At 30.3% G+C, this 19,132-nt stretch overlaps 1 protein-coding gene across 2 annotated transcripts in view; it reads left to right on the forward strand.

Moving 5' to 3' along the window:
• LOC130667394 (voltage-dependent calcium channel type A subunit alpha-1) overlaps window positions 1-19,132 on the forward strand; it is a 225,795-nt gene that overhangs the window by 124,382 nt on the left and 82,281 nt on the right. For both annotated transcript variants that reach the window (XM_057468927.1, XM_057468928.1), the window contains 2 exons: window positions 5,760-5,877; window positions 12,589-12,980. In XM_057468927.1, the coding sequence (XP_057324910.1) occupies window positions 5,760-5,877; window positions 12,589-12,980 (510 nt within the window). The remainder of the gene's footprint in view (window positions 1-5,759; window positions 5,878-12,588; window positions 12,981-19,132) is intronic.

Here is a 19,132-nt window from a genome sequence, read left to right on the forward strand (position 1 = left end):
TTGATATTGCTATTAAGTAAATAACAGTGAACGATTTCAAGTATTAGAGGAAGTATATAAGATTGTTGGCAAGTAATTGGACGCGTGGCACAATCCATCTACATGGGATTGTAAAATTTCCGTGGTCGGAATCACGCAAGAGCATTTTACGCCAGAATGTAATTTGCATTCCCCCGAGGCTATGCGGCGTTATTTCATAATAGAAGGCTATCGAGCAAGATTTTAAATTTTTTCGACCAAAGGACAAATTATCGAGGGCGAATTTTTTTTTTTACTGCATATATGGTATACCATGAAACGAAGTGATTAATTAAGTTAAAAAGTCGAAAAGTAACCCTACGCCGGGACTTTAATCTCTCCTATATATATATATGTATATATCAACTCGTTGTATTTTTTTGAAGTGTCTCGTTCACTCGCATTCGTCCACTTTACTTGCCTTTCTAGCTGCAGAAAACTACCGTAATATATTAATTTGTGGTAGACCGCGTTGTCGAGTTCACGGTACTCTTTAAGGTCTTTTTATTGCTATCACTAATTTAAAGCTTATTATATTTTTTATTTTGTTTACAATTTCTACTCACAAATTGACTCTTTTAATTCTCTTATAATTTTTCAACGCAGACTAAAAGTATGGTAACAATTCCCATCATTATGGTAACAATTTCCATCATTATGGTAACAGTTCCCATATCGCATGTGAAAGAATTATGGTAATGGTAACCATATATTATGGTAATGATTACCACAATATTATCGCAATGGTTACCATATTTTTATGGCAATGGTTACCATAATATTATGGTAATGGTTATTTTAATGTTATGGCAATGGTTACCATAATGTTATGGCAATGGTTACCATAATATTATGGTAATGTTACCATATATTATGGTAATGGTTACCATATATTATGGTAATGGTTACCATATATTATGATAATGGTTACCATATATTATGGTAATGGTTACCATATATTATGATAATGGTTACCATATATTATGGTAATGGTTACCATATATTATGGTAATGGTTACCATAACATTATGGTAACGATTACTATAATATTATAGAAATAATAACTCTAATATATGTGGATACCGTTCCTATAATCAACATTTCAAAAAAATTGGTTACCATGCATAATGGGAACCATTCCTATAATACATTGTAATTGTTACCCTAAATTTCTCTCCGTGTAGTTGTCATGACAAAATGTATTGTTTAATTGGCAATATTAGATTGCTGCAATTACTATCTTCAATTTTGAATAAAAGTCATTTTACCCACGCTATTTGGTCATATTCGCTATACTTGGTATTGCTGTTTCAGCGATTCATATAAATTGCTATTATAGCACTTCATACTGTTAATATAACATCCCAAATGGTAAATATAGTAGTCTGTAATGCCATACACTGTAACGAGCCGGGTCTAAATCCGGAGTGAATGTAGATTTTATTTGGATTCGAATTCACTCCATTACATTAAAAAAAAATTCATTTTGCATGCAGAGTGAATAGGAATTTTTTTGAGCGGAGTGATTTCGGAGTGACGCGGATTTTATTTCAACCTGCATTCACTCTGGTCCGGAGTTTTATTGTAATTATTTATGTACTCAATATAAATATAAAAATATTTAAAAAATGCCATCTGGCAGCCAGAATGGAAGGTAAATTTTTCTAAAAATTTTGAGTTCTCATAAAAGCAGCACAGTTATCAGTCATTTAAACCATATTTAGTAATTCTTTTGATCTTATTCAAATTTTCAAGGGTATCAAATAATTGGAAGAAATTTCCAAAACGTTTAGTTTAGTAAAAGATCTAATCTCACTATCTATTAGTTATTTTTTTCATAATTAATATTTTCTGAAATTCCCCTTTGGAGTGAAATTAACTCCAAGGGAATTAAATTAATAAAAAATCAACTACCGTGCATTTACTCCGCGTTCACTCCGAAATTTTTTTTACAATGTATATAGATAGTTAATTGAACAACATTGTTTGGGTGATATAGCAATCTAAACTTTACGTTAATACAGTACTGCTATATCAGCAATCTACGATATTTTGAACTTTAGATGGTCACTGTAACCTACGGTACTGCTCTCATTGCAATATTTTTTTTCAGTATTTTATAAAAATTTATTATTTCTTTATGAAAACTGAAGGAAGGGTGAAGTACTACAGACTACTTCAGAAGTCAAGTGAAGAAATTGCTTTTTTCATTGTCCAATTTTCATCACTTTACATGTGCTCCAGATTTTGGAGCGATACGAAGTGATTGAAGTTCAACGGGTTCCTGGTAACTTGAGTGAAATTTTTTTTTTTCTCGAGAAGTATATTGTTGGGGTACAATGGGGCCCATAAAAAATTTGATCAATGTTTTTTTTTATAAAACGTATTGAAAACTCACTAGAGATTCGTTTAAGTAAAATGAACTCATGTAAAAAAAGAAATTATAAAACACTAAATGTTTTTTTTAATACTCATGCCGTAAAAACATTTTTCAAAATCGAAATTATTAAAAAAAATTTAATTAGATTCCATTAAAATTTCTTACGATTTACAAAATTTGTTTCCAAAATTTTATTTGCTAATTTTGTTCAGTCTAATGTGTCTAGAAATAAACGAGCAACTATTAATAATTTGTACACAAAAAAATTTTAACATATTCATGAAAACTCGATTAATTTATTTAGAAAAAAATAATCATATTAATTTTTAAAACATTTCATTTAATCAATAATTGAAATAATTTTCCCCCTATTTTTAGAAAAAAAAAAATAATTACTTTAATTTTTGGAACAGTTTTTTGCTCTCCATGTAATAAATCATTCAACGCAACCAGGAAAAAAAAAATTATCGTGAATACTTAAAAGAGGTCACTCAGATCAATGTCCCAGTGGTACAATTTAGTTTTCTGAAAGCCGGAGAAATTAAAATAATTGTCTAGTAACAAACCATATTAAAAGTTAGACAGAAATAATATTTCCATACCTGAAATATTTTACTGGTTTATGAAAAAATTTGTCTGATAAGCCATTAATCATAAAAACAATTAGAAATCCTCGAAAAAAGTAAATTTATAAAAGACAGTTGGATGAAACAAATAATAAAAATGACAAGTCTATTATATTTAATAGCTTATGTACTAGATAGTAATAGTTAAAAGATTTCTCTTACAAATGAATTTATTTAAAAAGTTGACTCATCGCTAGCAGAGAACGAAAAGCACTTAGAATATTAAACGTCGTGCCTGGTCGCGTAATCGTCGCGGCTGTACAACCAATTTATATAACAAAGGACCGTTGCGCTCACGCTAGCGCACTGTGAGTGAAACAAAGGGGTGCTCTATCGGTTAAAAATAACCCAAATTACCGGGTATGAATTACTCGAGGCCACTACCGAGTGTGCGACGAGCGATGAATAATAAAAAAAAAAGAAAATAATGAAAACTAAAAAAAGTGGTAGAGAAAAGTCGAGCTTGGGGATATAGATATAAAAATTCATGGGTAATAAGTTAAATTCAAGTAGGAATGATAGCTATTTAGGAGAGCAAGTCAAGAAATGAATGAGCGGATAATTAATTTTCCGTTGGGTCGTCGACTAAAATATGACCAATAGAGTCCAGTTTTACTTTTACGTATAACTTTAAAATTTAAGCACTCGGAATTTCATACACGAGACACTTGATCGCACCCTGGTGTCTTGTTGTCTTATTTAGAGGGCAAAAGAAAAATAATAAAATAGGTAAAATGAGTGAAATGACTATTTTTTCTCAAAAATTATTTAAAATCGTGATTCTGGTTTTATATAAACTGATCTCTCAATGGCGATTGTTCAGAAAAAAAATCTGAAAACCGCCTGACCCTGCGAGCCAGCCCCAAAACTTCGCGCTGTTTTTGAGCTCAGAGAGCTCGAAAACATTATAACGTGAATTTTTGAGCTCTCCGAACTCAAAAAACTGTTAGATCGACAAAACACACATTTCACTGAAAAAGAACAATTTTTGTCCGACGATATTTTTGGAACGAATCAACCGATTTGAACGTTCGTAATGGCAATCGAAAAAGCTCACTAAGACTTAGAACTGATTACATTCAGAGGCGAATCGGGCAAGTGGTTTATGAGTTATACGCAAAGAACCTAAAAAAAAAAATACTTTAATTTTTATTTTTCGTATAACTTGTAAACTACATGACTGATCGACACCAAAATGTAATCAATATTAAGTCTTGGTGAGCCCTTTCGATTGTCACCAAGAACGTTCAAATCGGTTAATTGGTTTCACAGATATCATCGGACAAAAAAAGTTTACACACACACACACATACGGACGTCCATCTGAAATTAGTCAGAATAGCTTCCTAGAACCTCAAAACGTCAAGATTGAATAGAAATTCGATTTTCGAAAATCGGACCGAAACCAATAACTTCCCTTTTTTTGAAAATTTGCAATTTTCGTAGCGGGAAGTTAAAAAATTCAAGTAGGAGATGAGAGACAAAACCATTTTCATTGAAACGGCAGTTTAAATGTTCAAATATCGTGTTAGTTATGTTCATGAATTAAATATATAAGATTGTCGTTGACAATGAGATTTTAAAATATTTCATTGATTATAATAAATCAAATTTATTATTAATAATTGCATGTAAATCATCATCAATATTAAATTTTATTAAGGAGGGTCTATAGTAATTTTTGTCCGTTTTTCTCTTACCTCTAAATGCAAAATTAAGAATGAAGCTCGATGCATTACTTTATAATATAGCAATCAACGTTTTCATTTTTAAAACATGTTCATTTGTTGAAGAGAAAAACGTGGACAAGGTTTCTATTTACTGCGCAAGTGCAGGAGAATAGTACCGTTTGTTGACTTGAGTGTGATAGAGAAAAGAGTTCAGACCCCTGTTAAAAAAAACAAACAAACCAAATTCTAATAATTTTGCTTAAGGTAACCTATTTTACCCGAAAACGAGAAGATTTCATTTGCATAGAAATTCAAAATTAGTCTAATTTTCTTCACTATATAAGTAAAACATAGGAAATATAGTGTACTCAGGTTAAACAAAGTACATCTTTTCTTAGTGTTTCTATTTTGTTCAATTCTTTCTATGATTATTTGTTATTCTATTTGTGTCCCACTGAACAGTGAACAAACAGTCACTACGAATAAAATAATATTTTATAAAGAGCAAACAATGTCTTTTTCAGAATTTCAATGTATTCAATTCATTAATTTGTTTATTCAACGTATGCCTGATTATCGCATCTTATCATAGATGCAAGCTCGAGATGGCTGTTTACCGATCAGTGGCTAATAATTTGTCAAGAATCAAATGACATCCTGTGTTCCTCTATAGTGTTTGATTGTGGGGGTTCATTACTTTTGATGAAAAAAAAAACTATTTTACTTTCAAAACTAATTTCGTTGTCTTCACAACTAATTATATATTTGTTCTCTATTTTTTTTCCGTATATAATAATTAACTTCTCCCTACAACAAAATCGACGTATTGATAAAGGCTTCAAGTAATCGCCATACACAGATATACTATATCTTGATATCATCTCAGTGTATCTGAGCCGAGTTACTCTTTCACCAGTTCTAGGTCGTCGCACTGAGCCTACCAACAATGTCTTCATGTCCTCGATTTTTTTTTCTCATGTTTTTTTACCCAGTTGAGTTTTTTTATGCCATACCAGTCTCTGTGTGTACGATGGCATTATAGCTATTTTTTTGTTAATGCTTCAGGTTGGCAGCAGCGCAAGAGGCGGCACAAAGGGACCCTGGATACGCGAGTCAGTACAGGAGAAGGCAGAGGTCGGCCGGACTGAGTGGTCTCGGTGACTGGGCTAACTTTGGAGGGGAGGTAAGATTTATTTATATATATATATATATATATATATATATATATATATATATATATATATATATATTTTCTTTCTTTATAATATCATATTACTTATATGTTTACTTTGATTAGCCAATGGTCATATTTGTCAAAAAAAAATTTTTAAATTAAGTTGAAACCTTTTTTTAAAAATTATTAAAAAAATCAAACGACTTGATAATTTTTTGATATAATTATTTTTGTAAATGTTAATCTACAATTTCCAGAGAAAATATTGGGTAAATTGGTGATCCCGAACAGTATGACCATTTCGAAATTTTGACAAAAAAAAATTTTGTTGCAGCAAGGATTTTTCCTGTTGTTCCTACAGGACTGCATCCTGTTTTTATAGGCAGCGCCTATTTTTTTTTCCATGTTGTAAAAAATTGGGAGTTGAGTCGAAGTGATTACGGATTTTAGTTAAATCCGAATTCACTCCGTCACTCGGAGTTACGGAGTTTAAAAAAAATCACTTAGCATACGGAGTAAATAGGGAGATTTTTTTTTAGCGGAGTAATTTCGGAGTGATCTGGATTTTATTTAAGTCCGCATCACTCCGATTTGGAATTTTCATATTAACATAAACATCTTTTAGAAGTGAATTTTACTCAAAAGGGATTGAACAAAGAAACAGACTTCTGCTCCATATTCACTTTGGATTTAACTCGCGTTAACTCTGCAAATTTTTCAGTGTATTTTTGTTAGAACTAATGAAATTATAATTATTGATTACTGATTAATTATAATTTGATTACTAAGTAAAATTTTTATCTATTCAAGAGTATTTAATTATAAATATACTTGATCTATAAATATATAGTCATTGGTGCAATTGGATTTATGGCGCATTAAAAATAGTATGAGTAGCAATATTGATCTGTACACTAATATAATATTAATTAGTATATCTCAAAATAACTGAATAGATGAGTGATGATCTCTTGATAATGAATGAGAATCTTCTATAAAAATAATTTGTATATTCGAATAAAATTCACATATTTATTAGAAGAGTAATTATTATTAACAAATTTAATTCAAAAGTTTCAAATACTGAACGGCTTTTCTATAAATTGAAAAAAAAACAAAGCATTTAATTTAAAACAATATTTTGATAATTAGAATCAGGTAATAAATAACCGAATGCTTTTTTGGGGGTAAAAAATGATAAATTATTTTTTTTTGTACGAATAAAATATATGTTTTATAAATCAATCGAATAGAGTAGTTTGTATCATTTTTATAAGCATTCAAAGCCAATCAAAGTGTCTTCACAAAGTCAAAGTGAATCAATATGTAACGAAATGCATATTCAAATATCCGCTTAACATGTAACTTTATAAGATAGAAATTTTTGTTCCTTTTAGATTTATGTGATTTATAGTATTGATTTAGTTCTATGTTGATAATAATTCAGTCAAAATTTTTGTTTTTTGAATTTATAAATTTATAAATGTGTATTGCTCACACGTATTCCCCCATTGGGTGACACAATTGGGTCCCAAGTAGGTGCACTCAAAAATTTCTAGCCGCGTTTTGTTTCGAAAATAATTATATATATCTAAACACAATTAGCTTGCACCGAATCCAATTTTTCTACATTTAGTCCCTGACAAAAAATACGATTCAAAACGACTAGAAATGTTTCAAAACAAACGAAATTAACTCAATATATGTATTAATATAATGCATATTAATAAAGGAGTACTAAGATTGACTACTTATACTTACGAATTTCATTGACTTATAAATAAACCAATCATCAGATTGGATGTAATTATGCGTTTATATATATATATAAAAATTTGGTTCTCTTTATTGTTTAGGAAAATATCAATTACTTACTAAAAATAACTTGACGAACTCTTCAATCTTAACCACAATTATTTCTGGGGTGAATCAAACCATGCTCTTACTGTGTATAAAGACTCAGAAAAAATTACAACTTGTTTAGTATCATTTAATGACGATAAGTGAATGGATCTACGTAGAGTATTTGAAGATTATTTACTATTTTCAGTCACATAATTTTTTTTGTTTTGAAATTTGTTTATTATTGTGTTATTTATTTCACTCCAGTGTTACTTATACAATACATATGTTACTGAAAATCAAGTTGAACTCTGCTCAAAAGGATAATCCTACATTTTAAAATCGTGCACACATCAGTTTTCGGTATTTTGACCTTTAAAAAGTATAAATTATTTCAATTAAGATTGTTTTTTTACAATTGAAAAAAAATATTGTTATTTTCTAAACAAGTAAATGCAGCAAATATTCAAATAAAATTTTGAACGTGTTACAGCCTCAAATCGCGTGATCGGTTTGGGTTCGAATCTTAGGTATTGTAAAACTATTTACTTGAAAAAAAATTATTTGATAAGATACAAAACTAATTTGAACAACATTAGATAAAAAACAAGAATGTCAAATAACTTTTTTTTTGACACAATCAAATTTTTTTCTTGAAAAAATATATTTTTTTCTCTCAGTGTACAAAAACATTCAATAAGATATTCTTGTAAAAAGAAAAATATACTTCGAATACATCAATCGACCAATGATTACGATTTTAAATTCTACAACTATATAGAATTGATAAATAAACTCTGTTTTTCCAATTCCTTTCAAAGCGTGTTATTCAACATATTTAATTTCTTTGTTTTTGAATGAAATTACAAAAATACTAAAAACTGCTCGTGTAAAAAAAAATCGTTGGAAAAGTGTTGACTAATCTAAACTTCAAAAAGTGAAACAGTGACAAACTTTTTTTAAACTTCTTAAAATCCGAAGAAAAAAAAACGATTGACTTAATACTACAAATTAACGTTTTTGACTCATTAGTATCCTTTTTTTTACGCTCCATTAAAAGTGCTAGGTTTCATAATTTTTTTCAGTGCAAAATACATTTTAAAAAAACTGATTTTGAACTATTTCTGAACGTTTTTTGTTTTAGCATATCTTTATAATAGAATATTTATTAATTTTTCTCTTGAATTTTCAAAAGTTTAAAAAAAATTCGTCATTGTGTGAAGTTTTGAAGTTTAAAGTAGTCAACACTTTTCAATTTTTTTTCAATAATTTTTTTTACACGGGTGGCTTCGTACCTTTTGGAATTGAGCTCAAAAATTTTAACTTCAGAAAAAATATTTTTTCATCAATTACATTTTTTTTTAATTTACTGATAAAAAAGCCGGGTTTTTAAATCGTTCAAATATACATGTACATAATATATAAATATATTGTATTTCATTCTATACAAATTCTCTACTTTTCCCGTCATAAAATAATATTACTTGAATAAATTTGAATTTTTTTGTATACACATAATGGCAATCAATAAAAACTTTATCTATAGATAGTATACTATATAATTTTATTTCATAACATTGTGGTTGTTTTTATTTTTATTTTTTTTTATCCGTTAAATCGGCAATATGAGCTTACATTTTTATAGTCTTTACATATATTTCATATGGAATAATTTATTATGTTTTATTAGTTTATAAAAGGAAAAAAAAGTTTACTAGTTTAAAAGTTAAAAATCTCTGTTATCCAACAAAGCTAAAAAGTTTTCCACGAGCTTTATAGAGAAAGATAGAAAAAAAAACATTATACCTATAGAGTGAGGTTAAAGTCCATCGAATGAGTTAACTGAAAAGCCAATGCGGAAATTTAACATCCGCGAATTTATCTGCAGAAAAAATTGCTAGTTTACATAACTTTGATCAGCGTAACCGCTAAATAAATTATAATTTCCAGTCATAATACATCGCAACCTGTATTTAATTATTTTTAAACGCAACTTCAAAACTTTGTGGGAATTAAAATTTTTATTAGATCAGTTTAAATAAATTTATGTTAAAACATTTGAATATTTAATTAATTCAAAGTTTAGTTGGAATAAAATACGTCAAAAAGTTAATCACAGACAAAAACTTTATAATTTTGAATATATAAATGCATTAATTCTAGACATTTATTATAATTTTAATACAATATCGAAGTTAATATCCTAGCGATTCCTTAAATCTATAGTTCCTTTAATTTCTCACTTTAGTAAAATGCTTTTGAAATGCTCTTGTCTCATAGTGAAAACTTTTACTGAATGCGATCTCGTTCCAAGGTAACTTGAGCCAACTACCAGGTCATTATTGCACTAAATCTATTGTCGCTTTTACCCAAAGTTTGTTGTGTATCATGTAAACTTTACCTTGCAAATATGTATTCTATAATAGAATAATAATAATATTAGTATTAGTAATAATAATAATAGTGTACATTCAAATATAAATTAATAATTATTTAATTACACAACCGCGTTCAAAACTTGTTACTTCAATTTTAATCGCTGTAATTATAAACACGAATACAAAAAAATAAATTTAAGTTTCACTAAAATTTAATAAGTTCATAGGGAAATTTCATTTTATTTAAGACTCAATATAAAAAAATTTGAGATATAATCAGACACCAATTTGAAAAAAAAATTTTTGTGCCAGTTCATTTTATCCGTTTCGTTTTATTGCAGGTTCCCTTAAGTAAAAAAACAAAAAAAAAATTTCTTTACTCAAAATTGAGGTCGTACCAGTAAGGATGACCAAGTTAACCCCTATTTTTTTTAGACATTGTGAATAATTTTCTTTTTTAATGAATTAACAGTCTCTCAATTGAATTTTAAACACAGCCGTTGTAAAATAGTACATTACATAGTAAGTGGGCTGGATGAGTCTTTATACGAGAAGCACAATGTTTTTAACACGAGTCGTAGGTGCACACGCACGACCGCCAGCGAGTGCTTAGTGTGTAACGGACACGAACGATAAGAATGTGGATAGCTAACGTTACGATCCGTTCTACTCCCATTCACGATGCGATCGTTGCACCACTATACGTAACGCTAACCTAACTAAAGTGGTCCCAGTAAAAGAATACACCTCGGAAATTGCCCCCACCACCGAACATTTATGAACTGCGCATGCGCACAGAAAAGTTGGAGAACATTTAACACATAAAACATCCAGAGTGGGAATAAAAACCGACGACTCGAGGTGCATTCTCTTGTTGGGATGACAATAACCTCCAAATGGGTGCATGAGTATTGTGACAATCAGAAAATCGTATCGTGCTGGTCACAAGAATTTTTTTTCTGTGTAGCCCACGTGCTTTATTTGACAAATGCCTGATTTTTGCGAGTTATTGTATCAGCAAAGTAAACCTTAAATCAGCGGAATGTGATTATGGATTCAAATGCGTTTGTTTATGACTTCTGTAATCAAACGCTATTGAAGAACACAGAATGACATTTGCTTTTTGACAAATTATTAACCATCGATCGGTAAACGACCATTTAGGGTTTGCTTTGCAGATATGATAAGTCGCGATAATCAGGCATGCGTTGAATAATAGTATATTGCATAGTTAGGATACTAAGATAGTCTTCATGTGGCGAGGGCAATGTTTTCAACACGAGTCGTAGGGTCACATACACGGGCCGAAGCGGAGTCTGTGGCTGTTTAGCGACACGGTACATCCAGGAAATCACATCAAACCATTGACTTTAAAATTTAGAATTCAGATTTAATTGATTTAAAAGTCTCTCGCATGTTTTAATTAATGACTTAAATTCTTATTAATAAAATAAATACAACAACAACCACGCAGTACAGCACTATACATATGATGAATTAAAGTAACCATATTTAATGTACTAACCGTTCAACATAGATTTTGACAAAAAATTTTAAGTTGCTCAACGAGTTCTTATGCTCTCTAAAAATGAATTAGTGAAATTCACTGCGAATTAGTGAATATGCACTTGGAAGCAGCTATAAGTATACCACTGGTCGAATTAGTGATATACTTATCCTGATAGCACGAGTTGCTCGTGAAAAAGTTGGTATTCATTAGTTGGCGACCAACTTGACGACAACTCTAGTTTTTGCAACTTTTGGCTACAAGTTACCGCCAACGTTCTCAGAAAGTTGTCGCCAAGGAAGAGCCGCAATTCGAACGCAGGTTTCTGAGAAAATTGAGAGCAACTTTCCGTCAACTTATGAATTTCCAACTTTTGGCACCTACTTTCTAAGAAAGTGTCTTTGAACTTTGGAAATACCAACTTTTGCGGCCGATTTGGCGTCTAGTCGCGGCTGTTAGTTTGTCGCCAGTTTTTTGCCAACTTGGCTACCAGGGTATAGCTGCAGAAATCGTGACTATTCACTGATTCGGAGTTAATTTCACTAATTCATTTTTAGAGAGTAATATTTAATAGATGGAGCTCACTTTTCACAACACTGGTGGAAAACGAGGTAATCTACTTTAACTTTACTTAATTTCTTTGCGCCGGTCGATAAACAGGCGTTTAGGGTTCGCACCGCAGATCTCATAATGCGCGCAAATCAGGCCTGCGTTGAATAAAATATTGTTTGATCCGTATGATTAAAATGAAAAATCCGGTATACTTGTGTCAACACTCGTCTTAGGTTATGTTACATTATCAATGAGAACTCGTACCTACATCGATATAATTGAACATGCGTTATAACCCGAGACTTGGGTCGCCAAGACAAGCATACCACAAACCCTCGTTTTATTCCCATGTATCGAAATTAGCTATTATTTAATCGATTCATTACTTTGAATTGTTCTAAGTGATAATAGTAATGACTAATGTGTAATTGTTTGTTCTAGTCACCTGGTCTGGTGGACATGCCGGCAGGCCGGGATCAAGGAGGAGGGGCGGGTGCCGGCGGGGGCACAAAAGGACCCTCGTCGTTGTTTATCCTGTCGGAGGACAACTGTATACGTAAGCACACCCGTTTTATAATCGAGTGGCCGCCCTTCGAGTACGCCGTCCTACTAACCATCATCGCCAACTGCGTGGTGCTCGCCCTCGAGGAACATCTGCCGAAGCACGACAAGACCATCCTAGCCCAGAAGCTCGAATCAACGGAGATATATTTTCTCGGAATTTTCTGTGTCGAGGCAAGTCTTAAGATCCTGGCGCTTGGTTTTGTTTTACATCGTGGGTCTTATCTTCGCAACATCTGGAACATCATGGATTTTTTTGTCGTCGTCACTGGGTGAGTCAATCTCCTTTTTTTTTACTCTTGTCACAATCGGAGAAAAATTATTTAATTTTCATTTATGTATAGACTGAATAATAGATCATTTTAATCCTTATCAGTATTTAATATACAGGAAATTTGTTAAAAATTTTATTTAAAAAAATCACTTTTTTTTCCACAATAACATTTGAAATTTTCCGCGTTACAAATGCTATATAACATAAATATTTATGTCCTTTATATCACTCAGAAAAATGTAAGGGCGTTAAATTTTTTCTTTCTTTCTTTTGTTTTCTAAAAGTACAAAGAATTTACATTAATAAAAAAATCATTTTTCTGCCCTCCGGCCGGAAAGTGGCAACTTTCGGGCCGCTGCCCCAAACGAAGTTGCGACTTTCCGGCTTCGTCGAGCAGAAAAATAGTATACGCACCTTGGCCAGTAAAAAAGAAAGCCTCAGACCACATGTTTGTCAGCCTCGGCTTCGCCTCGGCCAACAATTACATGTGCTCTGAGACTTTTCTTATTTTACTGGCCTAGGTATGTAATATACTATTTTATTGTACGAGAGAAAAATGATATAAATCAGTGATAAATTTTTTTCTGCGCTCTTATAGTTTCCAGAAAAAATTTCATAATTTTAATCAATCGGTTCAAAGTCCGAGCAAAAATGAATTTTTTGCATATGCCCTTATACTTTTTGACCGTTACTTTTTACTACAACATTCTTTTTACGATACCAGCATCGAACCTTGAAGTTTCAGTGACTCTACAGCCAATCGAAACAAACTAATTTCAAACCGTTGTTGCAAACAACTGCTAGCGAATTCGTAATTCAAAAATATCTGCATACAGCGGGCAGAAACATGCGTGTTTCTTCTCTTGGGAAGAAACACGCATGTTTCTGCCTGGTGTCAGTTATATTTAATTTTCATTTGCAGCCTTATTACTCTCATTTTTTTACTTGTCACTTCAGTTCATTCATTTCATTTTTTAAGTGAAAGTTTTAATTAACCAAATAAAATCAATAAAAAATGAGTGAAAACAATATTTTTGTCTAATTAACTATTTAATGAGTGACTGTAAATCACAGATTTCTCATTCTCTAACAATTTTACGCATCATCGGTTTGAAATTAACTTGTTTCTTAATGGCTGCTGACACTGGGACTTGAAGTTCTAATGCAGGTAATCATGAAAAATATGGCGTGTGACTCAGGATGAAACACGATTTCCGACTGCGAGTGTTGTCAGCACTGCCTACGGCTCGGGCAGCTAACTTCACCCTAGTCTGAAATCGTCTTGTTTCATCCCGTGTCACACAATATACTATATAGCATTTGTAACATAATTTATTAATTTTTTAGCTCCATAAATAATTTTTCTCTGTTTCTCTAACAAAAAAAAAAAAAAAATTTTACTCCACACAGTATAAGGAGTATAAGGAAGTGGTAAAAGTAAATAAATTTGTCCATTCCAAAAACCTTGAAACCCTACTAAATATTAAACAGAAAAAATAATTTCCCAACTAAAGGAAAACAAAAAATTGTAAACATACCGTCTATATATTTGAAATTTTTTCTAAAAATTCATGAAATGTTTACAGTTAAAAATGATTCGTTTATCTAAAATAACCTCTTTATCCCTCTTGTCACAAAAAAAGTACTAAAAAATGACGGGACGACTAAAATAAGTAGCAGTAAGATTTCCCGAAACCGTTCAATCAAAACGTCCTACATTATCCAAAGAGGGTTCCTGTCATTCCTTCGTCTCCTCGTTGATTATAAAAAAATGAAAGTAAAAATAAAAACAAATAAATATATCATACGGCTATTACGTGAGGGAATAGAATTTTAGAATGATGCTTGGATTAGGTCGATGACCGTGTTCGCTGAAACAAATGTGGACGTCGACCTGCGTATGCTACGTTCCTTCAGGGTTCTTAGACCACTAAAGCTGGTATCAAAAATTCCAAGTGAGTCGAGCTATAAAATAAACACTAAATTCTTATAAAAACACTTACTTTTGAGCTTAACTCTGTTGATAATAATTACATTACTTAATATAATGATATAATAAAATAAATTAAAGTGTTTAAGTGTGTTAAATAACAAAAATAGGTTCTTAAATAATAAATAGTTATTTATTAATTTAACCGTCACACTGTAAAAAATCGGGAGCGAATCCGGATTTTATTGCAATCCGAATTCACTCCGTTACTCGGAGTTTGAAAAAAAATCGCTCCGCATAAGGAGTGAATAGGGATTTTTTCATGAGCGGAGTGATTTCGGAGTGACGCGGATTTTATTTCAATCCGCATTCACTCCAGTCTGGAGTTTTAATACTTGAATTTATATTTAATAGAAACAGCTGTTGATCAGAAACATAATTATTTCAATAAATAATTCATTCAGATATTAATAATTAAACTTAAAATATTATGGTTTTAGTTTGAAAAATGTTTCAGTAACTCACTAAATTACAATTTCATATATATAATACATAGAGAAAATATTAAATTATTTAATAGCTATAGTGACATAGTTTTTATGGGAGTATTTGATATTTCGGTACAATATGAAATGTTATCTCGTGGTATGGTTGATGGAAGTCATAAAACAGTTTGTTACTCACAGTAGAATTATTTTTGTTTAAGTTTTATTATCAGCTGCTTATAATTTTTAAAAATCATTTCGCGTTAATACACGGTTAGAAATTTTGTGTGTTTGTGTTAAAAAATGATTTAGTTAGATTTTTTGTGTTGATTTTCAACACAGATATTTGTTAATTCAACTCAAACCGTTTGTGTTACTTTACTTTAATAGATTTTTCATGTTGAATGATTAGAAAACCTGGAATGTAACACATTTCTTGTGTTATTCAAAAATTAACGCAAATTTTGTGTTGTTTAGCTGAGCACTCCAAGCAAAGCATTTAAGCAGCATTGTCTGCAAGGAAACTTGAATCATAATCGATTTACAATTAAATATAATCATCGATAACTTTCAAATTTTTATGATCAGGTTCAATGATTTTTTTATTCTCATTTTACGGGAGGATAATTCATAGCTCCGTTTTTTAGAAAAATCACAGAAAATCGAACTAATTGTTTGCTCAATTGGCATCAGTTGTACTAAGGGTAGATCAGTATACTTAAGTTGGTTAGATTATATGCTTATATTTATTAGTTAATTTTAACACGAAAAGTCTGTTAATTTTTGAAAAATTTTCTGTCTAAATAACAGATTTTGTGTTCAATTATTCAACATTAAATTTGTGTGAAAGATCAACACAAACGCAAGGTGCTGAATTAACAGAAAAATTTGTGTATACCGTTTGCAACACACGATTTGTCTTGAATTTAATACAAAATTTGTAACTGTACATATGGAAAGGGAGCTCGTAATAATTTCCGTAATTATAAATGTAAAAATATCAAAGATCTAAGCTCACTATGTATTAGTAATTTTTTTTTAAATTAATATTTTCCAAAACTCCTCTTCGAAGGGAAATTCACTCCGAGGGAATTGAATAAGTAAAAAATCATCCAGTCTGCGTCAACTCCGGATTCACTCCGCGTTTACTCCGCAAATTTTTTACAGTGCAATAGAAGAGCTACTTTATTATTATTTTTATTTAAAATAACTTTTAATATTTGTTGTACAAACTAGTTAAAACTAACAGTCTTATGTATCTTTAGTTTTGTTTGCTTTAGTAATAAATAAATTTTATATAAATTACCAACAGGGTAAACTTTGTTTCATTAACTTTTTTTTTATTTTTTCAGTAATAATGGCACAAGTGTGTCCATTTTTGATTAGTTTAAATGAACATAGTTTAAATTATAAAATTAAAATGAACATAGGAATAATAATAATAAAATTTCTAATAATAGTTAACTAAGCTGCTAATAAATATAAATATATATGTAGATTTTATAATACTATTTTGGTTAAAACATAGACGACTCAGTAGTCGTATAATTATGTGTGTCTATCTTGTAATTTTCTTATTAGTACTGTCAGCTAGTTAGATCACTGCCATTGACTTTTTTTTTTCATATAATGGGATAACGATTTCGGTTGCATAAAATTACCATTTTTTTCTTTCATTGATCCTCAGTTAATTTTATAAAAATTGTCAAATTTTATTTATTTTAAAATCGAAACCGATAATTTGATATCTGGAGGTCACATGCTTCAGTGCACAACTTTCACGGGGTTATAATTCAAATAATTAAACTTTACGCGGGAAATAATTATTTGAAATTGCAATCATTGAAATTTTTTTTGTTTGTTGTGGAAAAATTTTCGTAAGTACGGGGGGTCATTTTCACAAGAATGGGAACGGACGTCATATAAAAATTTTTCACAAGTATAAGGAAATTTTTTTAATTTTCATACACAAGTTTGAAGAAATTTCTGAAAAAAAAACTGTTTGAAATTTTTATTTTATCAATTATCTGAAATATTTATGAAGAAATTGAAAAGGATTTAGAGACAGATACTTATTATACTTATTTTATAGCATAACCTCATTTTGATATATAAATAGAACAAAAAATTCATTTAGAGTAAAAATAAAAATCAATAATACATGAAACAAACCATTAAAAATGGATTAAGTAGAAGCAAAAAGTATAACAAAAATTCTCGAGTTCAAATAGTCAGGGGTGAAAAAAATGTTGGTCATCTTTAGTCGATATTTATAAATTATTGTTTGTCACGCATATATTTCCCACGCAAAAAAATATAGTATGAGCAAAACTTACCATTACTTAAATCATAAGTACTGTCTGAATATTATTTTTATCTTATATTTATTTTATTTTTCGAGCCAATCAATAGTTTATATATTTGAATTTAGCAAAAAAAAATATAATCAATAGTCAACATAATATCCCATAGTAACCATATACACGGAGAGAAAATTACGGTAACAATTACAATGTATTTTAGAAATAGTTCCCATATCGTATGGTAACAGGTTTCTTTTTGGAGTATCGATTATGAAAATGGCACCCATACAAATGATGGTAACCATTCCCTGGCAGTTTATAATCACGGTGGGTTTGTTTCATTTTACCACTGTGATTACGCGGTGTATCCACCGTGGAACCACGGTGGTGAAATGGCACAAAGCCACGGTGGATACACCGCGTAATCACAGTGGAAACACTGTGTATACACGGTGGTAAAATAAAACAAACCCGCCGTGTAACCACGTCGGATCCATGGTGTTTACACTTCCACGGTGTTTCCACCGTGATTCAAATCTGCGAGGGTTCTTATTTATATGAGTTCCATTCCTATACGATATCAGAATAGTTCCTATGAAAGTATGGTAATAATTCCTATGTCATAATCATAATAATTTCCATACTATTATGATAAACGTAATCATATATAACGGTAATATTTCCCATAATGTATGAAAATCATTATTATAATATTATGGTAACGATTACTATCACATCTAGAAATTCTTCATAGTATGGGAACCATTACCATTATATTATGGTAACGGTTATCATACTATCATAATAATCGTTACCATATTATTATGGTAACCATTTCTACCCATATGGGTTCCAGTCCTATATGATATCAGAATAGTTCCTATAAAATTATGTTAATAATTACCATAGTAGTAATCATTACCATACTACTATGGTAAACGTTACCATAATGTATGAAGATCATTATTATATTATAGTGGTAACCATCACCATAATATTTTGGTAATGACTACCATAATATTATTGTAACGGTTACCATTCTATCATAGTAATCGTTAACATATTGTTATGGTAACCATTCCCATATATAAGGGTTCTATTCCTACATAACACAAGAATATTTCCTAATATATAAAATTATGGTGATGATTCCTATGTCATTATTTATTATGTCAATCGTTACTATATTCAACGGTAAGAATTCCCATAATGTATAAGGATCATTTTTATAATATAATGATAACCATCACAGTAATATTTTGGTAATAGTTACTATAATAATATGGTAACAATTACCATACCATTCAGACATTCTTTATAGTATAAGAATTATTTCCACAATACTATAATACTATATGGTAACTTTTACCATAGTAGTATGGCAACGATTACCATAATAGTATGGGAATATTTTACATATATTATGGAAACA

Source organism: Microplitis mediator, chromosome 5 (genome assembly GCF_029852145.1).
Source record: "Microplitis mediator isolate UGA2020A chromosome 5, iyMicMedi2.1, whole genome shotgun sequence".
In the NCBI taxonomy this organism is placed as follows: domain Eukaryota; kingdom Metazoa; phylum Arthropoda; class Insecta; order Hymenoptera; family Braconidae; genus Microplitis; species Microplitis mediator.